We start from the raw sequence: 22758 nt of genomic DNA on the forward strand, positions 1-22758 counted from the left end.
CGTGAAGCTGCTGTTGTCAAATAATGATTACTTTTCTCTCAGGAGCAAAGTTGGGGGTGATGTCAAAGTCAGTGCCCAGGGGCCTCCTTATGATAACTGAAGACCTAGACCAAGCCCAGACCCAGGGCTCTTGCTCTCTAGGACCACAGCCTCTGTGATCTCAGACAAGCCTGTGTTACCTTTTGGTGACACAGTTGGCTTTTCTTTGAATTGTATCAATTTAATTGTACTTGACATGTTTTCCTCAATAAAAACCCATTAGACTTTGAATAGAATCATAATCTTTTGAGGTTTGTAGACTCTCTAAGACCTACTCTATAATAGCTATAGTTTAGTATATTCATGTTCAATAAATATGAAGAAATTACAAATTTTATTTCAACTGTATAATGACAGGAAATGTAAGTGTCTGAGAACACATAGGTGAAATGTACATACAACATGCCAATTATGTTAGGGCAGATGCCAAAGGGATTTAAAAAAATCTGTTCTGGATTTTTCCCTATCCTATTTTATTTGCAAGTTGGTGTTATTAAGTTTGTACAACCAAAAGAAAAACTGATCTTGAACGTTAAGGTTATGTAATTAAGGAATTCTTTAGGGAATAAATCTGTCAATGTTTTAGTGAAAAATATTTATTTTTCCCTAGGACCTGAAATAATTTGTTCCCTATAGCCACAATAAAATAAGCAATGCTGAGGTATAAGGTGGGGCAAACAAAACAAAACAAAACAAAACTGCATAATGAATAAAAATCTATCTTTAAAACAAATTATAATGAAAATCTCTTTGATGTCCATTCTCCCTTTCAAGCTGTTTATGTTTTTCTTTCCCCTTAAAGTCTTGGCTGACTACAAGAGCAGAATGTATTTACAACAGAAAATACAGAAAAGTATAACAATATAGGTAAATCACCAGGAATTCTACCTAGAGGTAACCACTCTTAACATTCCCATGACAGGATTTTAAATTAAAGCCACTTAGAATCCCAGATTAACAATGCTATTTACTCACCACTCCTGACATCAGAACAATTCCTGTTCTGCTTCTCTACATTATTTTCAGAAAGGCCACATTATTATTACTTTTTTCATTCCATAAACAGTAGCTCTCCTCTTCCAAAAAAACATTCTTTTGGAACAAAGATTTTCCTCTGTTCTCTGCCAGGATGCATCTGACTGAAGAAAGCCCCTATGTTGACTGTCCAGCTGACTGTCTTCCTGACTGCTGTACCACACGATAGGGGCCAGGCGATGGTACTGCCTTTGCAAACTAAATGTAGTTCCTCAAGGTGAAGCTGGTGGCGAGTTCAGAGTTAACTTTTCAAATGGTTAGGCTTATACAGAATAACCTTTGTAAAAGTGAACTATGATCAGATAGTGATAAGGTACACGTGCATTTGGAATGCCACTGCTTTTGGAACCTGTTTCAGTTTTTATCATCATACAAGGTTAATTGTCTAATGAATTAGATTTTATCACAGTGTATTTCGGTCCTAATCTGGAACAATAAAAGTCTATTAAACAGCAAACTTTGTAGATGTATTTCCTAAAGACATATTTCCTTTTTACCTGAGGTTAATTTTTTTTTTTTCCAAGATGGAGTTTTGCTCTCTCACCCAGGCTGGAATGCAGTGGCACGATCTCAGTTCACTGCAACTTCTGCCTCCCAGGTTCAAGCAATTCTCCTGCCTCAGCCTCCCGAGTAGCTGAGATTACAGGTGCATGCCACCATGCCTAGCTAATTTTTGTATTATTTTCAGTAGAGATGGGGTCTCGAACTCCTGACCCCTGTGGTTAAATATTAAACATTATTACTACTCCATATATTTATCAGTCCTTGATTTGAGAATATTTGCTCAGATTATATTTAATCATAAGTTCTTAATACTTGTGTTAATAACATGTCAGCATCCTCTTCAAATAAGCTAAACAGGAGGACATAAAAATTAAAGTACAGCGTTTGATATGTTTTGAGTAGTTTAATACAAACTAGTTATTGTTTACTTCCTTTAGTACCAGTAGTTGCAAAGGCAATTTAATGCATGAACTTACCTTGGAAAAACTCATTCTCCAGCAGTGAAGCATCCCACGGCGGAGGCATGCCACTCTCCTCCCTCATGACTGCTGGCTTTGGGACAAATGCACTGTCAACTAGTTGATTTTCCAGAGGTGAACTGTATATTTTTGTCTGCTAATTTTAAAGTAGAGAACACAATATTATTTCTGAGCCTTCACCAGTCAAAATACTCACACGCTCCCACAAAACTGTCCCAAGCTTAAAAATATTAGTCTAAGGACTACAAATCCATTTTTCTAATATTTATTTCTCAATTTACAATGTGTTGTTTTTGCCATTTGTAACTGACCTGCAACTTCTCTATACCTACATTAATTCTTTCAATGATGAGACTTCAGGCAAGGTACTGAGCCTCTCTCTGCCAAAGTTTCCTACAAACTTGACACAGCACTGTCAGAGGTGTTTGAATCAGGGCAACTCCATTTCGAATAGGGGCTGGGTAAAATAAGGCTGAGACCTACTGGGCTGCATTCCCAGCCGGTTAAGGCATTCTAAGTCACAGGATGAGACTGGAGGTTGGCACAAGGTACAGGTCATAAAGATCTTGCTGATAAAACAGGTTGCACTAAAGAAGCCGGCTAAAACCCACCAAATACCAAGATGGCAACAAGAGGGACCTCTCCTGTTGTCCTCACTGCTACACTCCCGCCAGCGCCATGACAGTTTCAAATGGCATGGCAATGTCAGGAAGTTACCCTATATGGGCTAAAAAGGGGAGGAATGAATAAGCCACCCCTTGTTTAGCATAATATCATCAAGAAATAATCATAAAAATGGGCAACCAGCAGCCCTCGGGGCTGCTCTGTCTATGAGATAGCCATTCTTTTATTCCTTTACTTTCTTAATAAACTTGCTTTCACTTTACAGACTCGCCCTGAATTCCTTCTTGTGCGAGATCCAAGAACCCTCTCTTGGGGTTCTGGATCCAGACCTTTTTCTGGTAACATCTTCCTGGCCACCACGGAAGGAACAATACTAAGGAAACCTTCCAACCAAAGGCTAACTTTGGGTAAGTGGTGGGGTGCGGTAACAGCATTACATAGATCTTAGTGGGGGTTTCTTGCAGAGAGGAAAGAAATTGACCCCTCTCGAGTTTGGAGTGCTGTCTCCATGGCTCCAATGGCTTGGATTTTGGATTTCCTAACGATGTACGTTTTTTTCAAGACTCTGTTAGCTAGAACTCTTGGTGGACCTTAAGATTTGTGAACTTGGCCGCGTGCGGTGGCTCATGCCTGTAATCCCAGCACTTTGAGAGGCCAAGGTGGGCAGATCACTTGAGGCCAGGAGTTCGAAACCAGCCTGGCCAACATGGTGAAACCCCTGTCTCTACTAAAAATACAAAAATTAGCTGGATGTGGTGGCCAGTGCCTATAATCCCAGCTACTCCGGAAGCTGGGCCAGGAGAATCACTTGAACTTGGAAGGCGGAAGTTGTAGTGAGCTAAAATCACGCCACTGCACACCAGCCTGGGCAACAGAGCAAGACTCCATCTCAAAAAACAATAAAAAAGAAACCCCACAAGAAAACAAAAATACAAAAATTAGCTGGACGTGGTGGCAGATGCCTGTAATCCCAGCTACCTGGGAGGCTGAGGCAGGAGAATCGCTTGAACCGGGCAGGTGGAGGTTGTAGTGAGCTAAGATGACACCACTGTACTCCAAGCTGAGAGACAGAGGGAGACTCTGTCTCAAAAAAATATATGAAATAAAATAAAATAAATAAAAAATAAAAATAAATTGTGAACCTGAGGATTTAGGGGGAAAAATGTGTTTCCATTAGAGGTCATCTAGAATAGAGGTCCCTGACCCCTGGGCCGCAGACTGGTACTGATCTGTGGCCTGTTAGGAATCAGGCTGCACAGTGTGGGGTAAGGGGCGAGCATTACCTCCTGAGCTCCACTTCCAGTCAGCTTAGCCCCGGGATTAGGCCTTAGATTCTCACAGGAGGGCGAACCCTACTATGAACTGCGCATGTGAAGGATGTAGGTTGTGCTCTCCTTATGAGAATCTAATGCCTGATGATCAGAGGTGGAAGTTTCATTCCCAAACCATCTACCAGCCCTTTCCGTGGAAAAGTTGTTTTCCATGAAGTGGGTCCCTGGTGCCAAAAAGGTTGTGGACTGCCTATCTAGAATGGTAGAATCCCTCAGACGGCCATAAGGAGCTGATTTGGTAGTTCTGAAACGAAGGCACTCAAGGGTATGACTGTATAAATAATAAATGGCTTAAAAGAAAACCTATTGCTAGTTTTCAATGAAAGGATTTAGGAGAATGATATAGAACTAAATTTGTTTTCCTTTATTATTATTTTTTATTTTATTTATTTTTTTCGAGGTGGAGTCTAGCTCTGTCGCCCAGGCTGGAGTGCAGTGGTGCAACCTCGGCTCACTGCAACCTCCACCTCCCTGGTTCAAGCAATTCCCCTGCCTCAGCCTCCCGAGTAGCTGGATTGCAGGCGCCCGCCACTACACCTGGCTAATTTTTTGGTATTTTTAGTAGAGATGGGGTTTCACCATATTGGCCAGACTGGTCTTGAACTCCTGACCTCAGGCAATCCTCCTGCCTCAGCCCTGCAAAGTGCTGGGATTACAGGCGTAAGCCACCTCGCCCAGCTATTATTATTATTATTATTATTTTTACTAACAAATGTTCATCTTAATTTCATAAAATCTAATCACTGCCCTACTTTCAAGCTTTTGTCTTCAGAACCTTGCGAACATTATCCACTCCCAAGCCTTCACTTTCTTGTGCCAAAACTCCATTTGCATTTCCTTTGTCAAACTGGCTCTGTCACTCATGACTGCACTTTAACTCATCCTACACTCACCCACTTCCCTTTACAGTCTTTATTTTCAGCTCACTCTGCTACCCAGTCCTTGCCTCTTGAATCCCTCTCCCCCACCTCAAAATTTCCCTTTCTATTTGACCTTCACCACTACATTTCATCATTTCATCTCATCTTTCAAGCCTAAGACCACACGCCCATCCTTTCCAAAGCTCCAACTTCTTAATTTCTCCATAACAGGTCTGTCCGATTCCACGGTGCCGGTTCTCTTAACCCCTACATTTCTCACGACCTTGTGTTTTCACTCCTGCTTGTTTTCTTTCTCAAGGTCTAGGTCAGTTATTTCCTACAGAAACCTGCCCAAATTTCATTGACCTATGGTTTTCAGTTCTATGAGCAAGCCACGGTTGACCACTCACAAAGGAGATTTATTAATAAGAAAGGAGTGCTCCCATGATAACTTATTGGTCACTGAATATGATTTAGCATACTTACATAAAATTCGGAAGTAAACAAATGTTAAAAGCAAAACACAATTATAATGGGATACTGATTGGAGGTAATAAAACCTCAAACTAATCATTTGAGAAATCAGATCAGTTAAAGTTAATTCTTTTTACCCTACATCAAATTGTTCCCTTTTGTCTGTCCAACTCAGAGGTTACCCTACATCACTAATTGTTGTTAGTGATATAACAATTCATTACAGATCTTATAAATCCATTCTTCTCAAATCTTCAGTTTTGGTAGTTGGTGCAAAGTAGATATATCTGATTACGAGAACAGCAGGCATTCTCGACCATTTAACATCCAAACAATCTTTTCTCTGTGTATATAGACCAGTACATTCCTTGTGGCCCCCAGGATCACATGCCTTTGTAATGATAATTTACAGTGAAATGAAAAGTACATGAACTGAGGGGTCATGTGAAGAGATGACCCTCTCTAGGTTGGGAAGAATTATTACCTTCTAGAGACCCTGAGTGTAATTTCCTCTGGTTTTATTTCGCCCAGACCCTCTACTTCAAGACCTACCCTACTCAAACAACATGTTCAGGATGCTTTCAACACACAGAGATGTAAATTATACAGCTAACAAGAGAAAATACTGAGGTTTCATTTACACTCAACTGTAACTCTGCAAGGGTGACGTTAGTGATTAAAAAAAAACAAAAGGAACTGTTAGTCAATAGTAGGTATCAGACATAAAGATTGAAAACTATCACTACCCTATAGACTCCTAATTTTTATTTAAGCTATGTGTTGTTAGCAGCAGCAACTGAACATTGATTATTCTAGGCAATGTGTTAAGGACTTTATGTGAGTTACTTCAGTTCATTTAGTTTTAACTACCCTGTGGAGTTGGTATTCTTATTATTCCTACTTTGAGAAAACTGAGGTTTCAAGAGGTCAGGTCATTTGCCTTTGGTCACACTGGTTGGGGGAGGAGGTTCATTTCCAGTCTGTCAGATTCCAGAGCCAATGCTGAAATACCTCATTCTACTCATGATCAAGTTTTGCAGCTCTTGGCTTATTAGGGCATTACATCCCTGTAGCAGGCATTCTCGCATTCTCTGAAGCCAAACACAGACCATAGAGCTGCTGGGAGGCTCCTGAAGTTTCTTATGACCTAGAAGAGAAGTACATCTCTCCAGGGCCCAGAGCAGACACTGACTGATCCTCCTCAGGGCTCAGTTTTGGACTTAGAAGCCCCCTCAAAATAATGCTCCACGCTTTGGAGTTGTCATAAAAGGTGAAGCCTATTTCCCATCCCTGGCCTAGAAGATGAGGAGGTTCAAACACCTCTTTGTAGCACAACTGTGTCAAAATCCTTTCCAATTTTTTTTTTTTTTTTTTTTTTTTTTTTAGACAGGGACTTGCTCCATCTCCCAGGGTGGAGTGCAGTGGTGCAATCACAGCTCACTGTAACCCCGAACTCCCCGCTCAAGCAATCCTCCCACTTCAGCCTCTTGAGTAGCTGGGGCTACACATGTGTGCCACCACGCCTGACTAATTTTTTAATTTTTTGTAGAAATGGGGTTGCTATGTTGCCCAGGCTGGTCTCAAATTCCTGGGCTCAAGCAACCCTCTCTCACCTTGGCATCCTAAAGTGCTGGGATTACAGGCATGAGCCACCAAGCCCAGCCTCCAACTTTCTTGTATTTGAACAAAATTACTCATTTATTTTTAATATACTTAAAACTATCCTCTCTCACTGAATCCTTATAACAAATTTGTGAATTAACTAGGAATTATCATTCCCATTTTTTCAGATGAGGAAACTGTATCTCATGTAAGTGCCTTACTGAAGTCACATTAATAATCTATATGGTGGCACTGGCTACTCATACTCATATGATCTGATCCCAAGGCCTCTTCTTTCCATTTTTTTTTTTTTTTTTGCTGTTATTTCACTAATGTATATATCTTCAGTTAGATGGTAAACTCTCTGAAGAAAGGAACCTTGTCTGAGACATTCCATGCCTTTCATTGTATATGGCATGATACTTTGCACATAGTTATGAACTGATTTATGATATACCAAGGTAGAAAACTAACTATATAAGGCTGGGTGTGGTGGCTCACGCCTGTAATCTCAGCATTTTGGGAGGCCAAGGTGGGCAGATCGCTTGAGCTCCAGAGTTCAAGACCATCCTGGGCAACATGGTGAAACCCTGTCTCTACCAAAAATACAAAAACTTAGCAGGCTTGATGGCACATGTCTATGGTCTCAGCTACTTGGGAGGCTGAGGTGGGAGGATCGCTTAAGCCCTGGGGGCAGATGTTGCAGCAAGCTAAGATTGTGGCACTGCACTCCAGCCTAGGTGACAGAGTGAGACTCCATCTCAAAAAATAAAGAAAACTAATTATATAAGATGACTAGTATATATTATTACAGAAATTGAGACACTGAAGAATTGTAATATTAGGCTTCAGAAAAGCATGTTGGAGGCAGGACAGCATAGTGGTTAAGCACATGAGCTCTACATAGGTTCCAGTCCTGGCTCTGCCCATTAATATTTATACGACTTTGGGCAAGTTATCTAATCCCATTGTACCTTCGTTTCTTTCTTGGTAAAAGGAAAATAACAGCAACAGTAACAATACCCATTGCATAGGGTTGCTGTAAGAATTGGGTGAATTAATATTAATAGCTGTGATGCATTTAGAACGAGGTCTAGCACTTAATAATCCTCACTGTTGCTGCTACTATTCTTTTGTGGTTATAGAGAATTTCCTGGAGGACTCCTGTTGATGCTGGCAGCCAAATGAGGTAGAAAAGTACCCCACAGGATGAGAGACCAGTTACAAAATGCTGGCTTTCAGGATCTCAGTTACATGGTACATAAAATAGGCTGAACAAAATGAGGCCTTTTACACAACTCCAATTCACTCTACTGATATTGTCTGCCATTCTGACCTGACTGGACAAACAAACCTCTGTCATAGAGTAGCCTTAGAGTACCTGAGAACTTCTTAGGGCAGCCAAACCTGTGGAACAGCTGTCAGAGCTGAAGCCTAAACTCACTGATACTATCAAATGCCTTGGTAAAATCAACAAATTAATTTTTCAAGGTGTTCCTGAATTTGTTCCATGTCTGTTTTCCTGCACAGGTCATATCCACCAACGTAGCTGCAGCTTAAAACCACTCATTCATTTCTTCTTTCAGTTACTGAGTGCTCAGTTTGCGCCAGGCAGTGGGGATACACAGGCTGATATGGTTTGGCTGTGTCACCAACCAAATCTTGTCTTGAATTGTAGCTCCTATAATTCCCACGTGTTGTGGGAGGGACCCAGGGGGAGATGACTGAATCACGGGGGCGGTTTCCCCCATACTGTTCTCGTGGTAGTGAATAAGTCTCACGAGATCTGATGGTTTTATAAGGGGCTTCCCCTTTAGCTTGGCTCTCATTCTCTCTTGTCTGCCACCATGTAACATGTGACTTTTACCTTCCACCATGATTGTGAGGCCTCCCCAGCCACATGGGACTGTGAGTCCATTAAGCCCCTTTTTCTTTAAATTACCCAGTCTCGGATATCTCTTTATCAGCAGCATAAATTCAAACTAATACACAGGCCCTGCCTGAGGAGCTCACACCAATCTGGACAAAGAGCCCAGTGTAAGAAGTGCCACATTGGAGGTGTGTTCCTAAGGGTACAGAGCTGGCAGTATCACTGGACAGTAGCCAGAGTTTGTTCAGGGATAAGGAGTAGTCAAGTGGCCCAGGCATGCTCCTAAACATCCTGCAATACACAGGAGTCCAAAATGTCAGTGGTGCTGAGGTTGAGAGAAACCCTGGGCTAGATGATCCCTAAGTGTTTCTCTAGCTCTAAAATTTCTATGTTTTCTGAAATTTCTGTGTTTCTTTTGCTTCTTTTAAGCTTATGCAAATGTTTAAGTAGCAGCTTCTTTTTTAAGTGGAAGATCATCTAATAATATAGTACAACTTCCCATGAAATGGTGGAATCTGCTTGTACCACTACTGCCAGGCTGCCAACCAAGTGATGAGATGCTCATCACCTCACATCTTGGGGAGAATTGCTATGGCATCAGTGGTCAATTTCCGGCTCTCTGTGGGGTTGAGGGGCTAGAACTTCCTTGAGTAAGTAAGAGAAATCTACATGTCATGTAGAAGCCTTATTTTAGATAGTACTTAAAAAATTTAGAGATAGTACTTTTATTATTTTTTCCTTTTATTATTTTCTCTCTCTCCTTCCTTCCTTCCCTCCCTCCCTCCCTCTTTTCTTTCTTTCTTTCTTTCTTTCTTTCTTTCTTTCTTTCTTTCTTTCTTTCTTTCTTTCCTTCCTTCCTTCCTTCCTTCCTTCCTTCTTTCCTTCTTTCCTTCTTTCTTTCTTCCTTAGACAGGGTCTCTCTCTGTTGCCCAGGCTGTAGTACAGTGATGCAACCGTAGCTCACTGCAGCCTCCAACTCCTGGGCTCAAGTGATCCTTCCACCTCAGCTTCCTGATTAGCTGGTACTACAAGTGTGTGCCACCACACCTAGCTAATTAAAAGCTTTTTTTTTTTTTTTTTTTTTGTAGAGACAGGGTCTCACTATGTTGCCCAAGCTGATCTCAAACTCCTGGCTTCAAGCAGTCCTCCCACCCTGGCCTCCCGAAGTGTTGGGATTATAGGCATGAGCCACTCTTCCCAGCCTCTCTCTTCCTTTTCATAATAGCTATTCATGGGGAGCAACAATCACTGGGTTCCATTTCACTTATTCACCTAGCTCTTGCCTTTTAGATTGACATGCTCCAAGCAGTGAAATGGTTACGTGCAAGTGGGAATCAGGACTGTCAAAGTAAGATGTCTATTAATCCCTAGACTGGATTTTCAAGTCACCAAAACTTCAAATTAGCTCCACTTCTTCCAGGCGTTTGCCTTTCCTTTTACATGCCTTTTCTGCTTCAGACCCCATGGCTCTCAAACGGCAGAGGATGGTCAATCTGAACACTTGCCCTAGGAGAACCGAGAGTACAGAAGCATTCTGTACAGAAGCATCCTGGGGCAGGGCTCTGTCCTCTCAGAGGGCAGAGCTGGATGGGGGGGTCACGCCACTTCAGTCCACTGCTCAGTTAAAGCAGAGTCTCTGCAGGTGGGGAGCAACTGGGGTCCATGTGCAAATAGGGCATCAGAGCTGAGGAGCTGCTGGCATTACTGACTTCCCGCTGTGGAGTTCCAGAAACCCAGGCTTTCTAATCCTGAGTCTATTACCAGGGTGACCTGGAGTGTGATCTTTAACTCTTTAAACCTCAATTTCCTCATCTTTAAATGGGGGAGAATAATAGTACCTATTTTATAGAGTTTCTCTGGGGATTAAATGAAATGATCTATGTCAAGTGCCTGGAGGACAGCAAGTTCTCCATTAGAGTGTAGCAATTTTTAATGCTGGTGTCATGGTTAGGGCTGAGGCACATACAGGAGAAAAATAGGGATCAGTGTTATCCAGAAAGAAGTAGTGTAAAGAACCTCTGTTTCCAGACGGGCACAGTGACTCACATCTGTAATCCCAGCACTTTGGGAGGTTGAGGCAGGAGGATCACTTGAGGCCAGGAGTTCAAGACCAGCCTGGCCAATATGGTGAAACGCTGTCTCTACTAAAAATATAGCTGGGCATGGTGGTGTGGCCCTGCAATCCCAGCTAATTGGGAAGCTAAGGCAGGGGAATTGCTTGAACCCTGGAGGTAGAGGTTACAGTGAGCCAAGATTGTACCACTGCACTCCAGTCTGGGTGACAGAGTAAGAAACTGTCTCCAAAAAAAAAAAAAAAAAAAAAAAAAAAAAACCTCTGTTTAATGCACTCCTCCTCACCAGAATTTTACCTCACGCTTTTTGCAAAGAGAGAGGGAGACAGAGAGAGAGCAGAAAGAGAGACAGAGAGAAAGAAAAAGGGAGGTCCCAGTACTAAGGCTTTGATCCACTGATAAATATATTTGCTTTCCTCCTGCACACTTTCAAAACCTTCCTAAAGGTGCCTTCCAAAACTCTCCATTTCTTTTAGCTCCAAACCATACAAGTTACACAGGAAGACACAGGCATGTGTAGACCAAAAGTTATGACCATGAAAAAGCAGAAACAGAACTCTTAAGCTTCTTTATCTTATCAGCATCTGAACACGGTGACAAATTTAAATTTTAGCCTCTGAGGAAGCGTCTTGCTGGGTCAACCCTCATGCAAACTTGCTCCTGCATCTCACCTATGAGTGGTTTCCTCTTTGAGTACAAATGATAACCACACTCAGAAAGGGTCTGGTCCAGACCCATCCTGGCTGGCAAAAGTGGCTGTGGCTCCTCCTCTGGCCGCCTCCTCTGCCCAACCCCTTAGGGCTGTACGGGAGCAACACGTGGAAAAATATCAGAGATGCCACTGATGGCGTGAGTGGAAACATGATGGCCTCACTCCTTCCTGGGGAATTCCAGTACCAAAGTCAACTGGAAGCCAAATATAATTCGGAAAATTTGAACTCTTGAGGAGAAATCCAAGCTTCTAAAATAAATTTAAAACTGAGCCGAAGGGAATACTACTTAAATAGGTAGCCACCCTGGGATGACATAAATTCTGAATTTCTTAGGGTAACCGGTAGTTATCTGGTTACTTACCACAGCAGCTCCCCTCACAGGCACGGGAGGTCCTGCGTGGCCGTCGCATCTGTGGAAATAATTTGAAATTATTTCTTTGAAGAAGGGCCTAACTTTTACCAGGAGGAAAAATCAACAGCACATTTGCCATTAGATTTTGATATCTTGAGAAGATCTATTTCTAATTCACCATAGAAAGACGTTTCTTCGTTAGTGCATTATTGAAGAAAAATAGAAACCGTTTTCTATGATTACATAGAATCAATGCTTTACATCTTCGTCCCTCAGGTAGCCTAGAAAAAATTACGTATTAGTGGATTTGCATTTGAGCACAACATAACACATAAAATATAATAGCTATGTTTGTTGCACTGTTTATTCTGTGTCAGGCTCGATCTTTGTGCATGTTAATTCATTTAGATACTTCACTCTCCTGAGATGGACATTATGGCTACTCCCATTTTACAGATGAGAAGATGGAGGTACAGAGAAGTCAGAATACACAGTTAGTTGCTGAGCTAGGAGTTGGGCAAAGGCTGTCTGGATCCAGAGCCCTCTTTCTTTCCTTTTCTTTTTTGAGACGTAGTTTTGCTCTTTGTCGCCCAGGCTGGAGTGCAGTGGCACAATCTCGGCTCACTGCAACCTTTGCCTCCTGGGTTCAAGCAATTCTCCTGCCTCAGCCTCCCGAGTGGCTGGGATTACAGGCGCCCACCACCACGCCTGGCTAATTTTTGTATTTTTAGTAGAGATGGGGTTTTATCATGTTGGCCAGGCTGGTCTCGAACTCCTGACCTCAGGTGATCCGCCCGCCTCGGCCTCCCAAAGTGCTGGGATTAGAGGTATGAGCCATGGTGCCTGGTCAGAGCCCTCTTTCTTACCCAGCACAGCATGATGACTTTTTTTCCTAATGGGAAACACATTTTCTGTTTCTTTGCATTTTTATTTTAAAGAGCAATTAAGTAATGACCAGATTTAACAGTACATAAGATAATTTTGTTTCTAAAAAAGAGAAAAAAACCACCACCACAACAATGAACATTGCTTTAGGATGTTGACTTCTATAAAGATGCCTGACTTACTAGGAAACCATTTTGGAAGTGAACAAGTATTCTTTTTTTTTTTTCTTTTTTTTGTTATACTTTAAGTTCTAGGGTACACATGCACAACGTGCAGGTTTGTTACATATGTATACATGTGCCATGTTCGTGTGCTGCACCCATTAACTCATCATTTACATTAGGTATATCTCCTAATGCTATCCCTCCCAGCTCCCCCTACCCCACGACAGGCCCCAGTGTGTGATGTTCCCCTTCCTGTGTCCAGGTGTTCTCATTGTGAACAAGTATTCTTTTAATATTTGTGTTGCTTTCTCAAATTCAATGAGAAGGTGACAAATTTAAGACCTAGGCCCAGAACTGAGATAAATTTTAATCTTTTATTTATTTATTTGAGATAGGATCTCACTCTGACACCCAGGCTGGAGTGCAGTGGTGTGATCTCAGTACACTGCGGCCTCAACCTCCTGGGCTCAGGTCATCCTCCTACCTCAGCCTCCCAACGTGCTGGGATTACAGGCATGAGCCACTGTGTCTGGCATAATCTTTTAAATCTATAGTCTTATGCCAAGGGGTTCTCTGTCTGAATTCAAGATTTAATAGACTGTCTAGGTGTGGTGGCTCCCGCCTATAATCGAGCACTTTGGGAGGCCAAGGTGGGTGGATCACTTGAGGCCAGGAGTTCGAGACCAGCCTGACCAACATGGAGAAACCCTGTCTCTACTAAAAATACAAAATTAGCCAGGTGTAGTGGCAGATGCCTGTAATCCCAGCTACACAGGAGGCTGAGGCAGGAGAATTGCTTGAACCCGGGAGGCAGAGGTTGCAGTGAGCTGAGATTGCGCCATTGCACTCCAGCCTGGGTGAAAAGAGCAAAACTCTGTCTTAAAAAAAAAAAAAGATTTAATAGACTATAATGACTGAGTGCTCCGTATGAAATCAGGCCCTTTCCTCCACTGACAGAACAGTAATGGGGATCAAGAGTTAAAGAAACTGGGTCTCTAGGTCCAGATCAGTTAAAAGTGGCAAGGCACAGTTGTCCATTCAAACTTCTAGCTGCTTCATGGTTCATAAAAGTTGAACATAAAACCTGGGAGACGAAATAATTTTATATCCTTAAGATAACCACATGCATTTTATAGTTCAGCTCAGAGTCTTGCAGAAATTGAAATGAAAACTATGGATTTTTCCATATAACTCTGAAATACTGGATCTACTAATAATATCTAGGAGTTAAATACTGCTTTTATTTTTATTCTTCTTTTCCATACTCATTTATTGAGCCTGTTTTCCTCCTACACTCTGCATACTATGTTGAGCTCTTTGGAGGAAACAAATATGGCTCAGATAGGGACCCTGTTCTCTGAGAGCTTTTAGGAAACAGCAGATGTGTAAAGAGCCAAACCCTAAGTCAAGACTTGATAAGGACGATGAAGAGGTGTAAGTAAAATGTATGGGAAATGCAGAGGGGCCAGCCAGCAAGCACTTCCTGGGACAAACAGGGAAGGCAATAGGAAGATGGCAGTGGAAGCAGTACAAGAGGCTAAAGAATAGCCTGAGCAAAAGCTTGGAGATGGGGGCACTGCAAGGGAGGTCGGGGACTGGCAAGTAATCCAATATGCCTGGAGCCAGGACTACATGCCAGACTGTGAAGGTTCTTTCTGGAATCCTGCTGGGCTACAGCCCTTACGGTGCTTCCCCACAGTCTTTGGAGTGAGGGCAGCAGGAGCAGGTTTCTGAGAATGGCAGGTGTGAGGGAGATGCAGCTAAAGGACCACAGGGTGCCTGGAGCACAGTTGGGATGCTACCACCAAGTGTGAGGGCATGCAGCGAGTGGAAGGACACATGCTTGCCTAAGAGTGCCATGGTTGCGTGTGCTCCTGTGGACTTGCGGAGAAGAGTATAGGACTCAGCAGTTTTCGGGGCCCAGAGTCTCTGCACCCACTCCCAGGCCTTCCCACAAGTTAATTTATGTTTCTGATGTGAAGAGTTTCCACTTGGAGAGTCAATAAAAGCAACAGTGGTATCATTAAAACTATGCTGGTAAAAGCCCCCTGGACTTGGTCATTTCAAGGGATACTAAGTTACCTCGTCTTCTGCATTTACCCACAAGTCCTATTGATGCTGTACCTGAGATATTTCACATATATCCCCATTTCTCCATCTCCAGTCATTCTGCCTGAGCGTCAACTTTCACAGTTTTTCTTCTGGACTCCTCTCCATCCTTCACACCACCAATAGAAAGATCTGTCTAAAATGCAAATTTGATCTTATCAATCCCCTGCCTAAAAATCTTACAATAAAGTATTATCCAAAATCTCAACATGAGGCCAGGCGCAGTGGCTCACACCTGTAATCCCAGCTGAGGTGGGCAAATCATTTGAGGTCGGATGTTTGAGACCAGCCTGGCCAACGTGGTGAAACTCTGTCTCTACTAAAAATACAAAAAATTAAGAAAATTTTAAAAATCAAAATCTTAACATGACATAAGGCTTTTCTTTAATCTGGCAAACACTCCTGGATAATCCAGTGCCCTTCAAGTCTCATCTGCTCACATTCCACTCTTCCACAGGTACCTGTACTCTAGATTTGTCAAATTAATTCCACCTTCATTAAATATTCTCTCATTTCCACACCTTTACAGACACCATTCAGAAATTCTCACTCAATAGAGTAGGGTGGGGCTCAAGAATATCCTTTTCTAACTGGAACCCTGGGTGATTTCCCCCCAAGTGTTGGTGGGGCACACTTTACCCACTGTCCTACTTGTCCAAAACAGAATCTATGTCCTCCTTCCATTGCAGTCCTTCCTATCCACCTAATCAACAAACTCTGTTGATTCAAACTCAGAAATCCCTCTCAAACCCATCCACATCTCTAACATCTCCCTGACTTTACCCTAGTTAAGACATTTATCATCTTTTGGCTTTTTTGCTGTAATAGCCTCTTAACTGTCCTTTGTGTCCAGGTTTTTGTCCCAATCCAACCAATCCTCTACGCTTTATTCAGAGTGATCCATATAAACTGAATCATGCCACTTCTCTGCAGACTTCCATTTGCTCTCAGGTGAAAGTTGAAATTTTTTTCTGCATTCATAAAGCCCTGTATGATCTAGTTCCTGCATACTTTCCAGCCTCATAACTCACCTTCCTAGATCCGTTCTGCCATAGGGAGTTTCCTCAGTCAGAGTGGACAGTTCATCTCTACTTCTCTCTCTTCCTTACCCACCACATTCATTTCTTAGGTTCTCATGAGTCTACATTTTTTTTTTTTTTTGAGATGGAGTCTCGCTCTGTCGTTCAGGCTGGAGTGCAGTGGTGCGATCTCAGCTCCCTGCAACCTCTGCCTCCCGGGTTCGAGCGATTCTCCTGCCTCAGCCTCCCAAGTATCTGGGATTACAGGCACCCGCCACCATACCTGGCTAATTTGTCTAATTTTTAGTAGAGACGGGGTTTCACCATGTTGGCCAGACTAGTCGTGAACTCCTGACCTCATGATCCACCTGCCTCGGCTTCCCAAAGTGCTGGGATTACGGACGTGAGCCACCTCGCCTGGCCTACATTCTAAATCTTGTATAAATCTGCCTATTCTTTTGTTTTCCTTCTTGCCTCTACCTTAGTTTAGGCCACCATTATCTCAGCAATCTCTACTTGGTCTCCCTGACCCTAATTTTGCCCCCTCAAATCTATTCTTTGCATACGGCTAGAAGAAAGATTTTCAGTCTCTACACTGTTGACGTTTCTTTGTTGTGGTGATCTGTTGTGAGCACTGTAGGATGTTTAGCAGCATCCCTGGCCTCTACCCACTGGATCCCAATTGCACCCTCCCCTCTTCAGTTGTGGAAAACAAAAATGTTTTCTTTTTATTGAGATAGGGTCTTGCTCTGTTGCCCAGGCTGGAGTGCAGCAGCACAATCAAAGTTCACTGAAGCTTGACCTTCTGGGCTTAAGCAATCCTGCTGCCTCAGCCTCCTAAGTAGCTAGGACTACAGGTGTGTGCCACCATGCCTGGCTAATTTTTTAATGTTTTGTAGAGATGCAGCCTGACTGTGTTGGCCAGGCTAATTTCAAACTCCTGGCCTCAAGTGAGCCTCCTGCCTCAGCCTCCCAAAGCGCTGAGATTAGAGGCAGCCACCACCTCTGACCCAAAAATGTTTTCAAACATTGCCAAAATTCCTTTGGGTGACAAAATCACGCTTGGTTGAAAACCACTGGGCTACAGTAATCTCTCTAAAATGAAGACCCAATTATGTCACTTCTCTGTTTAAAAACTGTCAATGGATGCATGTACACACATGGAAATATGCCAAAAGGTTAGGGTTTGTCCAGATGAGCTGGCTTTGGGTAATTTTATCCGTCATATGTATACAACAAGGAGAAGAGTGGTATTATTTTAAAAGTATTAATGGCTCTCCCCACTGCCCGCAGGAATGAGTCCAAGCTCCTTAGGGGCAGTGCACATATAAGGCCCCTGTGTTGTGGCGTCTGCCAACCTCTCCTCCCCCATCGCTTATCAGCCCTCACCTTGTACTGGGTCACTGAACCTCAGTGACCTGGATGAATTCCTGCCTTCTCCACTCTCTGCACTTTGGTTTATGTCATTTCTTTGGCCAAGTGCAGCGTCTGGATTCTTAATTGCCTGGCTTAGTCTTATTTGTTTTTCAAAAATTAGCTGTCCTCTTCCAGGAAGGGATCTTGATCCTCTAGTCTGAGCTAAGTACTTCTACATTGTTTCCTGGCAGGAACATCATGCGTCACCATAGCACTCACCACCTTCTACTGTCATTGTCACTGTACCCAGCTGTTACTTAGGCAGCTAGGCCACATGGCATCCCTGTGTGAATTCTACAGGGCACCCCTTTCTCAAGACCCCTTCCTGTCATTTGCTGGAAATTGCCATAAGACATGTACAAATCCATGACGGTCATGATGCAAGTGGCACATCCTAAAGTTCTGTGGCATGCTGCCTGCCTGACCTATGCAGCAATATGGTGTTCCCCACTAGAATATAAAATCCTCCAGGCGGGACTTTGCTTTCATTTCACTGTTTGATTTCCAGCACTTAACATAGGGTCTGATCCAGAGGGGGACAGAAGCTTGATAAATACATGAAAGGGAAGCTATTACCTGGCTTTTATCCCCCATGCCAAAAATTCTGACAGCCCTTACCAGAGTGAGAGGAAGCTAAGCTGCAGCACTTCCTGAACTTGAATGAGTACCCAAATATTCTGGAGAATTAAAAATAAATAAGTAAAGCTCCCTGTGCCTTACTTCAAAAGCACCAGGTTGGAGCCTGATTGTCTGTCTTCATTTAACAATTGCTGATGAGATTCTAATAATGATCGATCAGACCAGCTGGGAACCATAAGCCACCCGGGATAACACTCAAAACCACTGCCCTTGTCTTGTTTCTCCCTCTTGCCACACAATGCTGCCATTTATCTGTGGACACCATGCCTGGAATCACAGAAGGAGCATTTCCAAAGAAGGAGCTTGCTTTCTCTGACTTCTCCTGCAATCTAGGTGTCTTAGATTCCTGTGTCTTCCAACTCAGACATAGGCACTCAACTAGCAACAAGCAAGAGTACACAGTAGGGCATTTGGAAGGAGGAGGGAGGGAGGAGGAGAGAAGGGGGGTAACAGAGAGAGAGATCAAGAGACAGAGAGACCAGGAAAAAAAAATGATCTGCCCTTTTAGTTTTCCAAAATAGAATTTGACCTTTTTACTTATGTAACCTAGAGTTTGCAGCTGGACTGTCTGAGCTGTGTACGCCCTATGGGTCAGGAAAATTTGGACATGCCTGAGAGTAGCTAGGTGGATCCCCCAAAGCTCTTTGCATCCGAAGGGCAATGCACATCACTTATTCGTAGTAGGGAGGGCATCACTGGAATAATTGGGGGTCTGGAACAAGAAAGGAACAACTATAGATTCTGCTTGGCAGCTGAGAAGACTGCATGTATGACTTACACCATTGGATGCCCTGTGGAAGGCATTTGTGAGATGACAAAGTTACTGAAATTCTATGGTAGGGGCTGAGCACATGTTACATGCACTAGATACCCCAGAACAAGACCCGTGGAAACATGACTTGCAGGAAGATGTTGAGGGAAAGCTACATGTATATATGTATACTTTTCTTGGATTTATTGGCTAGGAATGTATATATTAAAACAGAAATGGAAAGTATTTTTCTTTTTTCCTGGGGTTGGAGTGGGGTCAATCATTTATGAATAGGATTAAAATCATAATGGGATAATTTGGGAAGTGTATATGTTTGAGAAGAGGAGCAAATCGTATCTGAGGCAGAAGTGGTCAATCTTTTTGCTTTTTTTTTTTTTTGAAACAGAGTTTTACTCTGTCACGCAGGCAGGAGTGCAGCGGCATGATTATGCCTCACTGTATCCTCCACCTCCCAGGCTCAAGTGATCCTCCTACCTCACCTTCCCAAGTTGCTGGAACTACAGGCTTGCGCCACCATGCCCAGATAATTTATCTTTTTGGTAGAGATGGGGTTTCAGCATGTTGCTCAAGCTGGTCTCAAAATTCCTGGGCTCAAGTGATCCTTCCGCCTTGCCCTCCCCAAGTGCCGGGATTACAGGCATAAGCCGCCATGACAGGCCTTTCTTTTTACATTTTTTACAAATTCACCAAGTCGCTGTGTTCCTATGGCTTTTTATCTCTGATATTAGGAAATCAGAGCTTGAAGATATCATATCCTATTATTGGCTAGGCCTTAAAGGGAACAAGTGAATCTGGTGAAATGATGAAGTCCATGTTCTTCTGGGGAGGGCTGCCTATTACCCAGTGCATTTCTCAGTTAGAACCAAAGCTTAAAAAAGAGAAAAAAAAAGTCTCTGATAAGCACGTTTTAAAGTGCTGATCAGAAGGCTATCTTTCACCTTGTGTTGATTCTTTTTCTCCGATTTGCAAAAGATCCTCTAAATTGCTTTACTGATTTGTTTTCCAGAGCACTGAGTGTGCCAGTCAAGCCCTTGATGGCTTCAGCAAGTAGAAACCTGACTGCTGCCTGCAGAGGATGACTGTGTGTCCCTGGGCCATTTGTCAGTCCCTCCCAGGGTGCTTGTAGGTAAGGAGGAGCTCCTGAATCACAGTCCATTTTGCAGATTGATTTTCTATTTCAGATCAACACTGCCAAAGAAAGTTAGGTTCTACCTGAGATTATAAGCCCTTCATAATGTATGACCTGATTTATATTACCTCCTCATAATACAATGCCCCCTTTAATAAACACTTCTTCTCCCACATATAGGATTCATATCCAAATATTTAGGTCACATTCAAATTTAAAAATAAAAACAACATGATTTTATATTTCATCTTCTGAAACCTCTTAGGAGCAAAATCCAGTGCCTTTAATTATATTCTGCACCAGCAGAAATAATAAATACTTATCAATATCAATAACAATAAGATAAATGTTAAATATTCCATTTATGTTTTGAAAGTAAAATGCATTTGAAGATGACAAATTCTGAAAACTACTAAACATACATAAATATACTTAAATGATCATATTTATTTTATTTCTGCATGTTGTGTCTATGTTTCAATTCTCCCTGTTAAAAGACAGCTGCAAGTATTTCGATATCTAAGAAGAACATTTGCTAAACAGAATGTTGCAAGAGTTTTAATGTTTTCCAGTTTGGTCTATAGCCAAAAAACATGATACCCAGAATGAAGATTATAGATCCATATCTTCTTTGATCCACCTTTGCAATGATTTGCAATATGAGCTTGGAAATAACTTGCCCATAGAATTAACAGGTTCCTCAACTTTTCCCGGTTTACTAATATTAGATGGTTCAGCTATACAACATTCTGCCTTAAAGAAAATCACCTAAGATACAAATGATATCACAAATCCTAGCTATACCGTGCAGTGGAAATATTTTTTTCTCCCTCAAAGAAATATTTACTGTGCAAGAAACATTTTCTCAATTTTAAATCCCCCAAATGCGAGAATCACTAGTCTCTCAAAAATTTTTACAAAGAGAAACGACTCACCTATTTGAAGAGTATTTCCTTGCTAGTGACTCTGGTAGCTACAGTCACATAAATCTACATTGTGGTCAGCTCTTTTTTTCATCAGACAAAAACAGCCTCGGGTGAAAGCTGGAAGTGAAAAACCCTCCATTCACCCAAGAGGGGAGGACAGTGGTCTGCTAAATCCAGCAGCCTCATCACACGACCCACCAGCTGCTTGCTGCCTCTTGTTTCTCAGCAACAGTGACCTCCAACACCTTTTATTTAGTGCTGCAACACACCGTGTGATTTGACGGCACACGGAACACATCACGTGCCAAGCCAACACCTTAAGAGGGTGGGAAGCTTTGCAACCAGGAAGACATGCCGAAAATATTTAGCAGTCAGCTCGATTGCACTTAAGCATAGCCTTGCTTGTTTTTCACAAAGTAATCCAACAACATACTGAGTCAAGTGAACTGATTTGCACAGTTCTAAACTGGGAACCATCTGGAACTAAGTTTCCGCTGCTCCAAAAGCTTCTCTTCCCTCACCTTATACATTCTGAGCAAACACATGGGAACAGTATTTCTAGTAACAGTAATCACATTTCCTCCCTCTGCTTTAGAATTCTGTTTATCTCTAGTCTCTTTGTCTCACATTTTCGCTCACCTAGTCTTTATACCCCAACTCTCCTTATGACCAGGACGTGACCAGGACACATACTCTGCAAAGAAGGAATAGTTTTTATTTAAATATATCTTCCTGGCCAGGGCATAGGCCAGACTCTTGGAGCAGTGGAAAAACTGGCAATCACTATTTCCCAATATTTAACCCATCACTCACCAAATGCACCACCAATGCACGCTGTAGTTCGTTAGAAGTTGGATTTCAGGTGAGCCAAATTTCATGGTTTCCTAAGAACTTCATCACTATGCAAGCTAAGTCCCATTTCCTTTGTTATGAATACCAATTGAATTGAAATTCTAAGAACAAACATTAAACACTTTGAACACAAAACAGGCTGCTGGCCTCTGATATCGGATAACAAATGGGCCGTAACATGACCTGAGTTTAACTCACCCTTTCTGTCCCAGCGATGGAAGCTTTGAAGTCTCCTTTCCAGATTTCCTGAATGAGAACAGGGAAGCAAATGACGACCTGAAGCTCATCCGGGAAGAAAAAGGTGTTGGCTTCTTTTGATTAGTTACATTTTTAGATCTTGATGTAGGTAATTCTATTGGATCTAAAAAAAAAAAAAAATTGTAAAAATTTTACATCAATTATTTCCAAGTAAATATACTTGAAAGAATGAAGCCTCTGCTCTTACGTCACTTTCTCCCTCTATGCAGACTAGAGACAGGGCAGGCAACCTCACATGAAGACCTCAGGGACTAAGGGAGTCAGAACCACCTCTCTCCTGCCCCTCTGATGGTTCTGCCGCGTACAGAAAACTCAAATAGTAGGGAACGTTTCCACGTGTACTGTGAATCAAATTCCCTGCAGTGTTCTTCCTCTCACCCAAGCTAGGAAGTCAGGGACCCCATTCAATTCTCATGTTGCTTAACCATGCTGTCCTTCAGAAGTTTTTATTTCAGTACCTTATAACAATGGTGATAGACACATACTACGTAACTTCTTATACTGAAGAAAGTAGAGGAAAAGGAAATTAAGTCATTTAGATTGTTCTTCATTCGTTTCCAAAATCTATCTCTGTGGATATGTATTTGCTACATACATGGTTTATATATGTGTTTGCATGTAACATATACAGGGT

The 22758-nt window shown here is 42.3% G+C and overlaps 1 protein-coding gene across 20 annotated transcripts in view; it reads right to left on the bottom strand.

Moving 5' to 3' along the window:
* The window catches only part of EXPH5 (exophilin 5), an 85526-nt gene that overhangs the window by 7405 nt on the left and 55363 nt on the right, over window positions 1-22758 (bottom strand). For 6 of the 20 annotated variants that reach the window (XM_015435674.4, XM_015435673.4, XM_015435671.4 and 3 more), the window contains exons 3-5: window positions 22065-22227; window positions 11965-12013; window positions 2055-2193 (exon numbers count right to left, since the gene is read on the bottom strand). In XM_015435674.4, coding sequence (XP_015291160.3) covers window positions 2055-2193; window positions 11965-12013; window positions 22065-22227 — 351 coding nt within the window. Of the gene's footprint in view, window positions 1-2054; window positions 2194-11964; window positions 12014-15128; window positions 15250-21023; window positions 21239-22064; window positions 22228-22758 lie in introns of those variants that run through there. The other 14 variants (XM_074015161.1, XM_015435672.4, XM_074015164.1 and 11 more) reach the window with 6 other exon arrangements.

Source organism: Macaca fascicularis, chromosome 14 (genome assembly GCF_037993035.2).
Source record: "Macaca fascicularis isolate 582-1 chromosome 14, T2T-MFA8v1.1".
Lineage (NCBI taxonomy): Eukaryota > Metazoa > Chordata > Mammalia > Primates > Cercopithecidae > Macaca > Macaca fascicularis.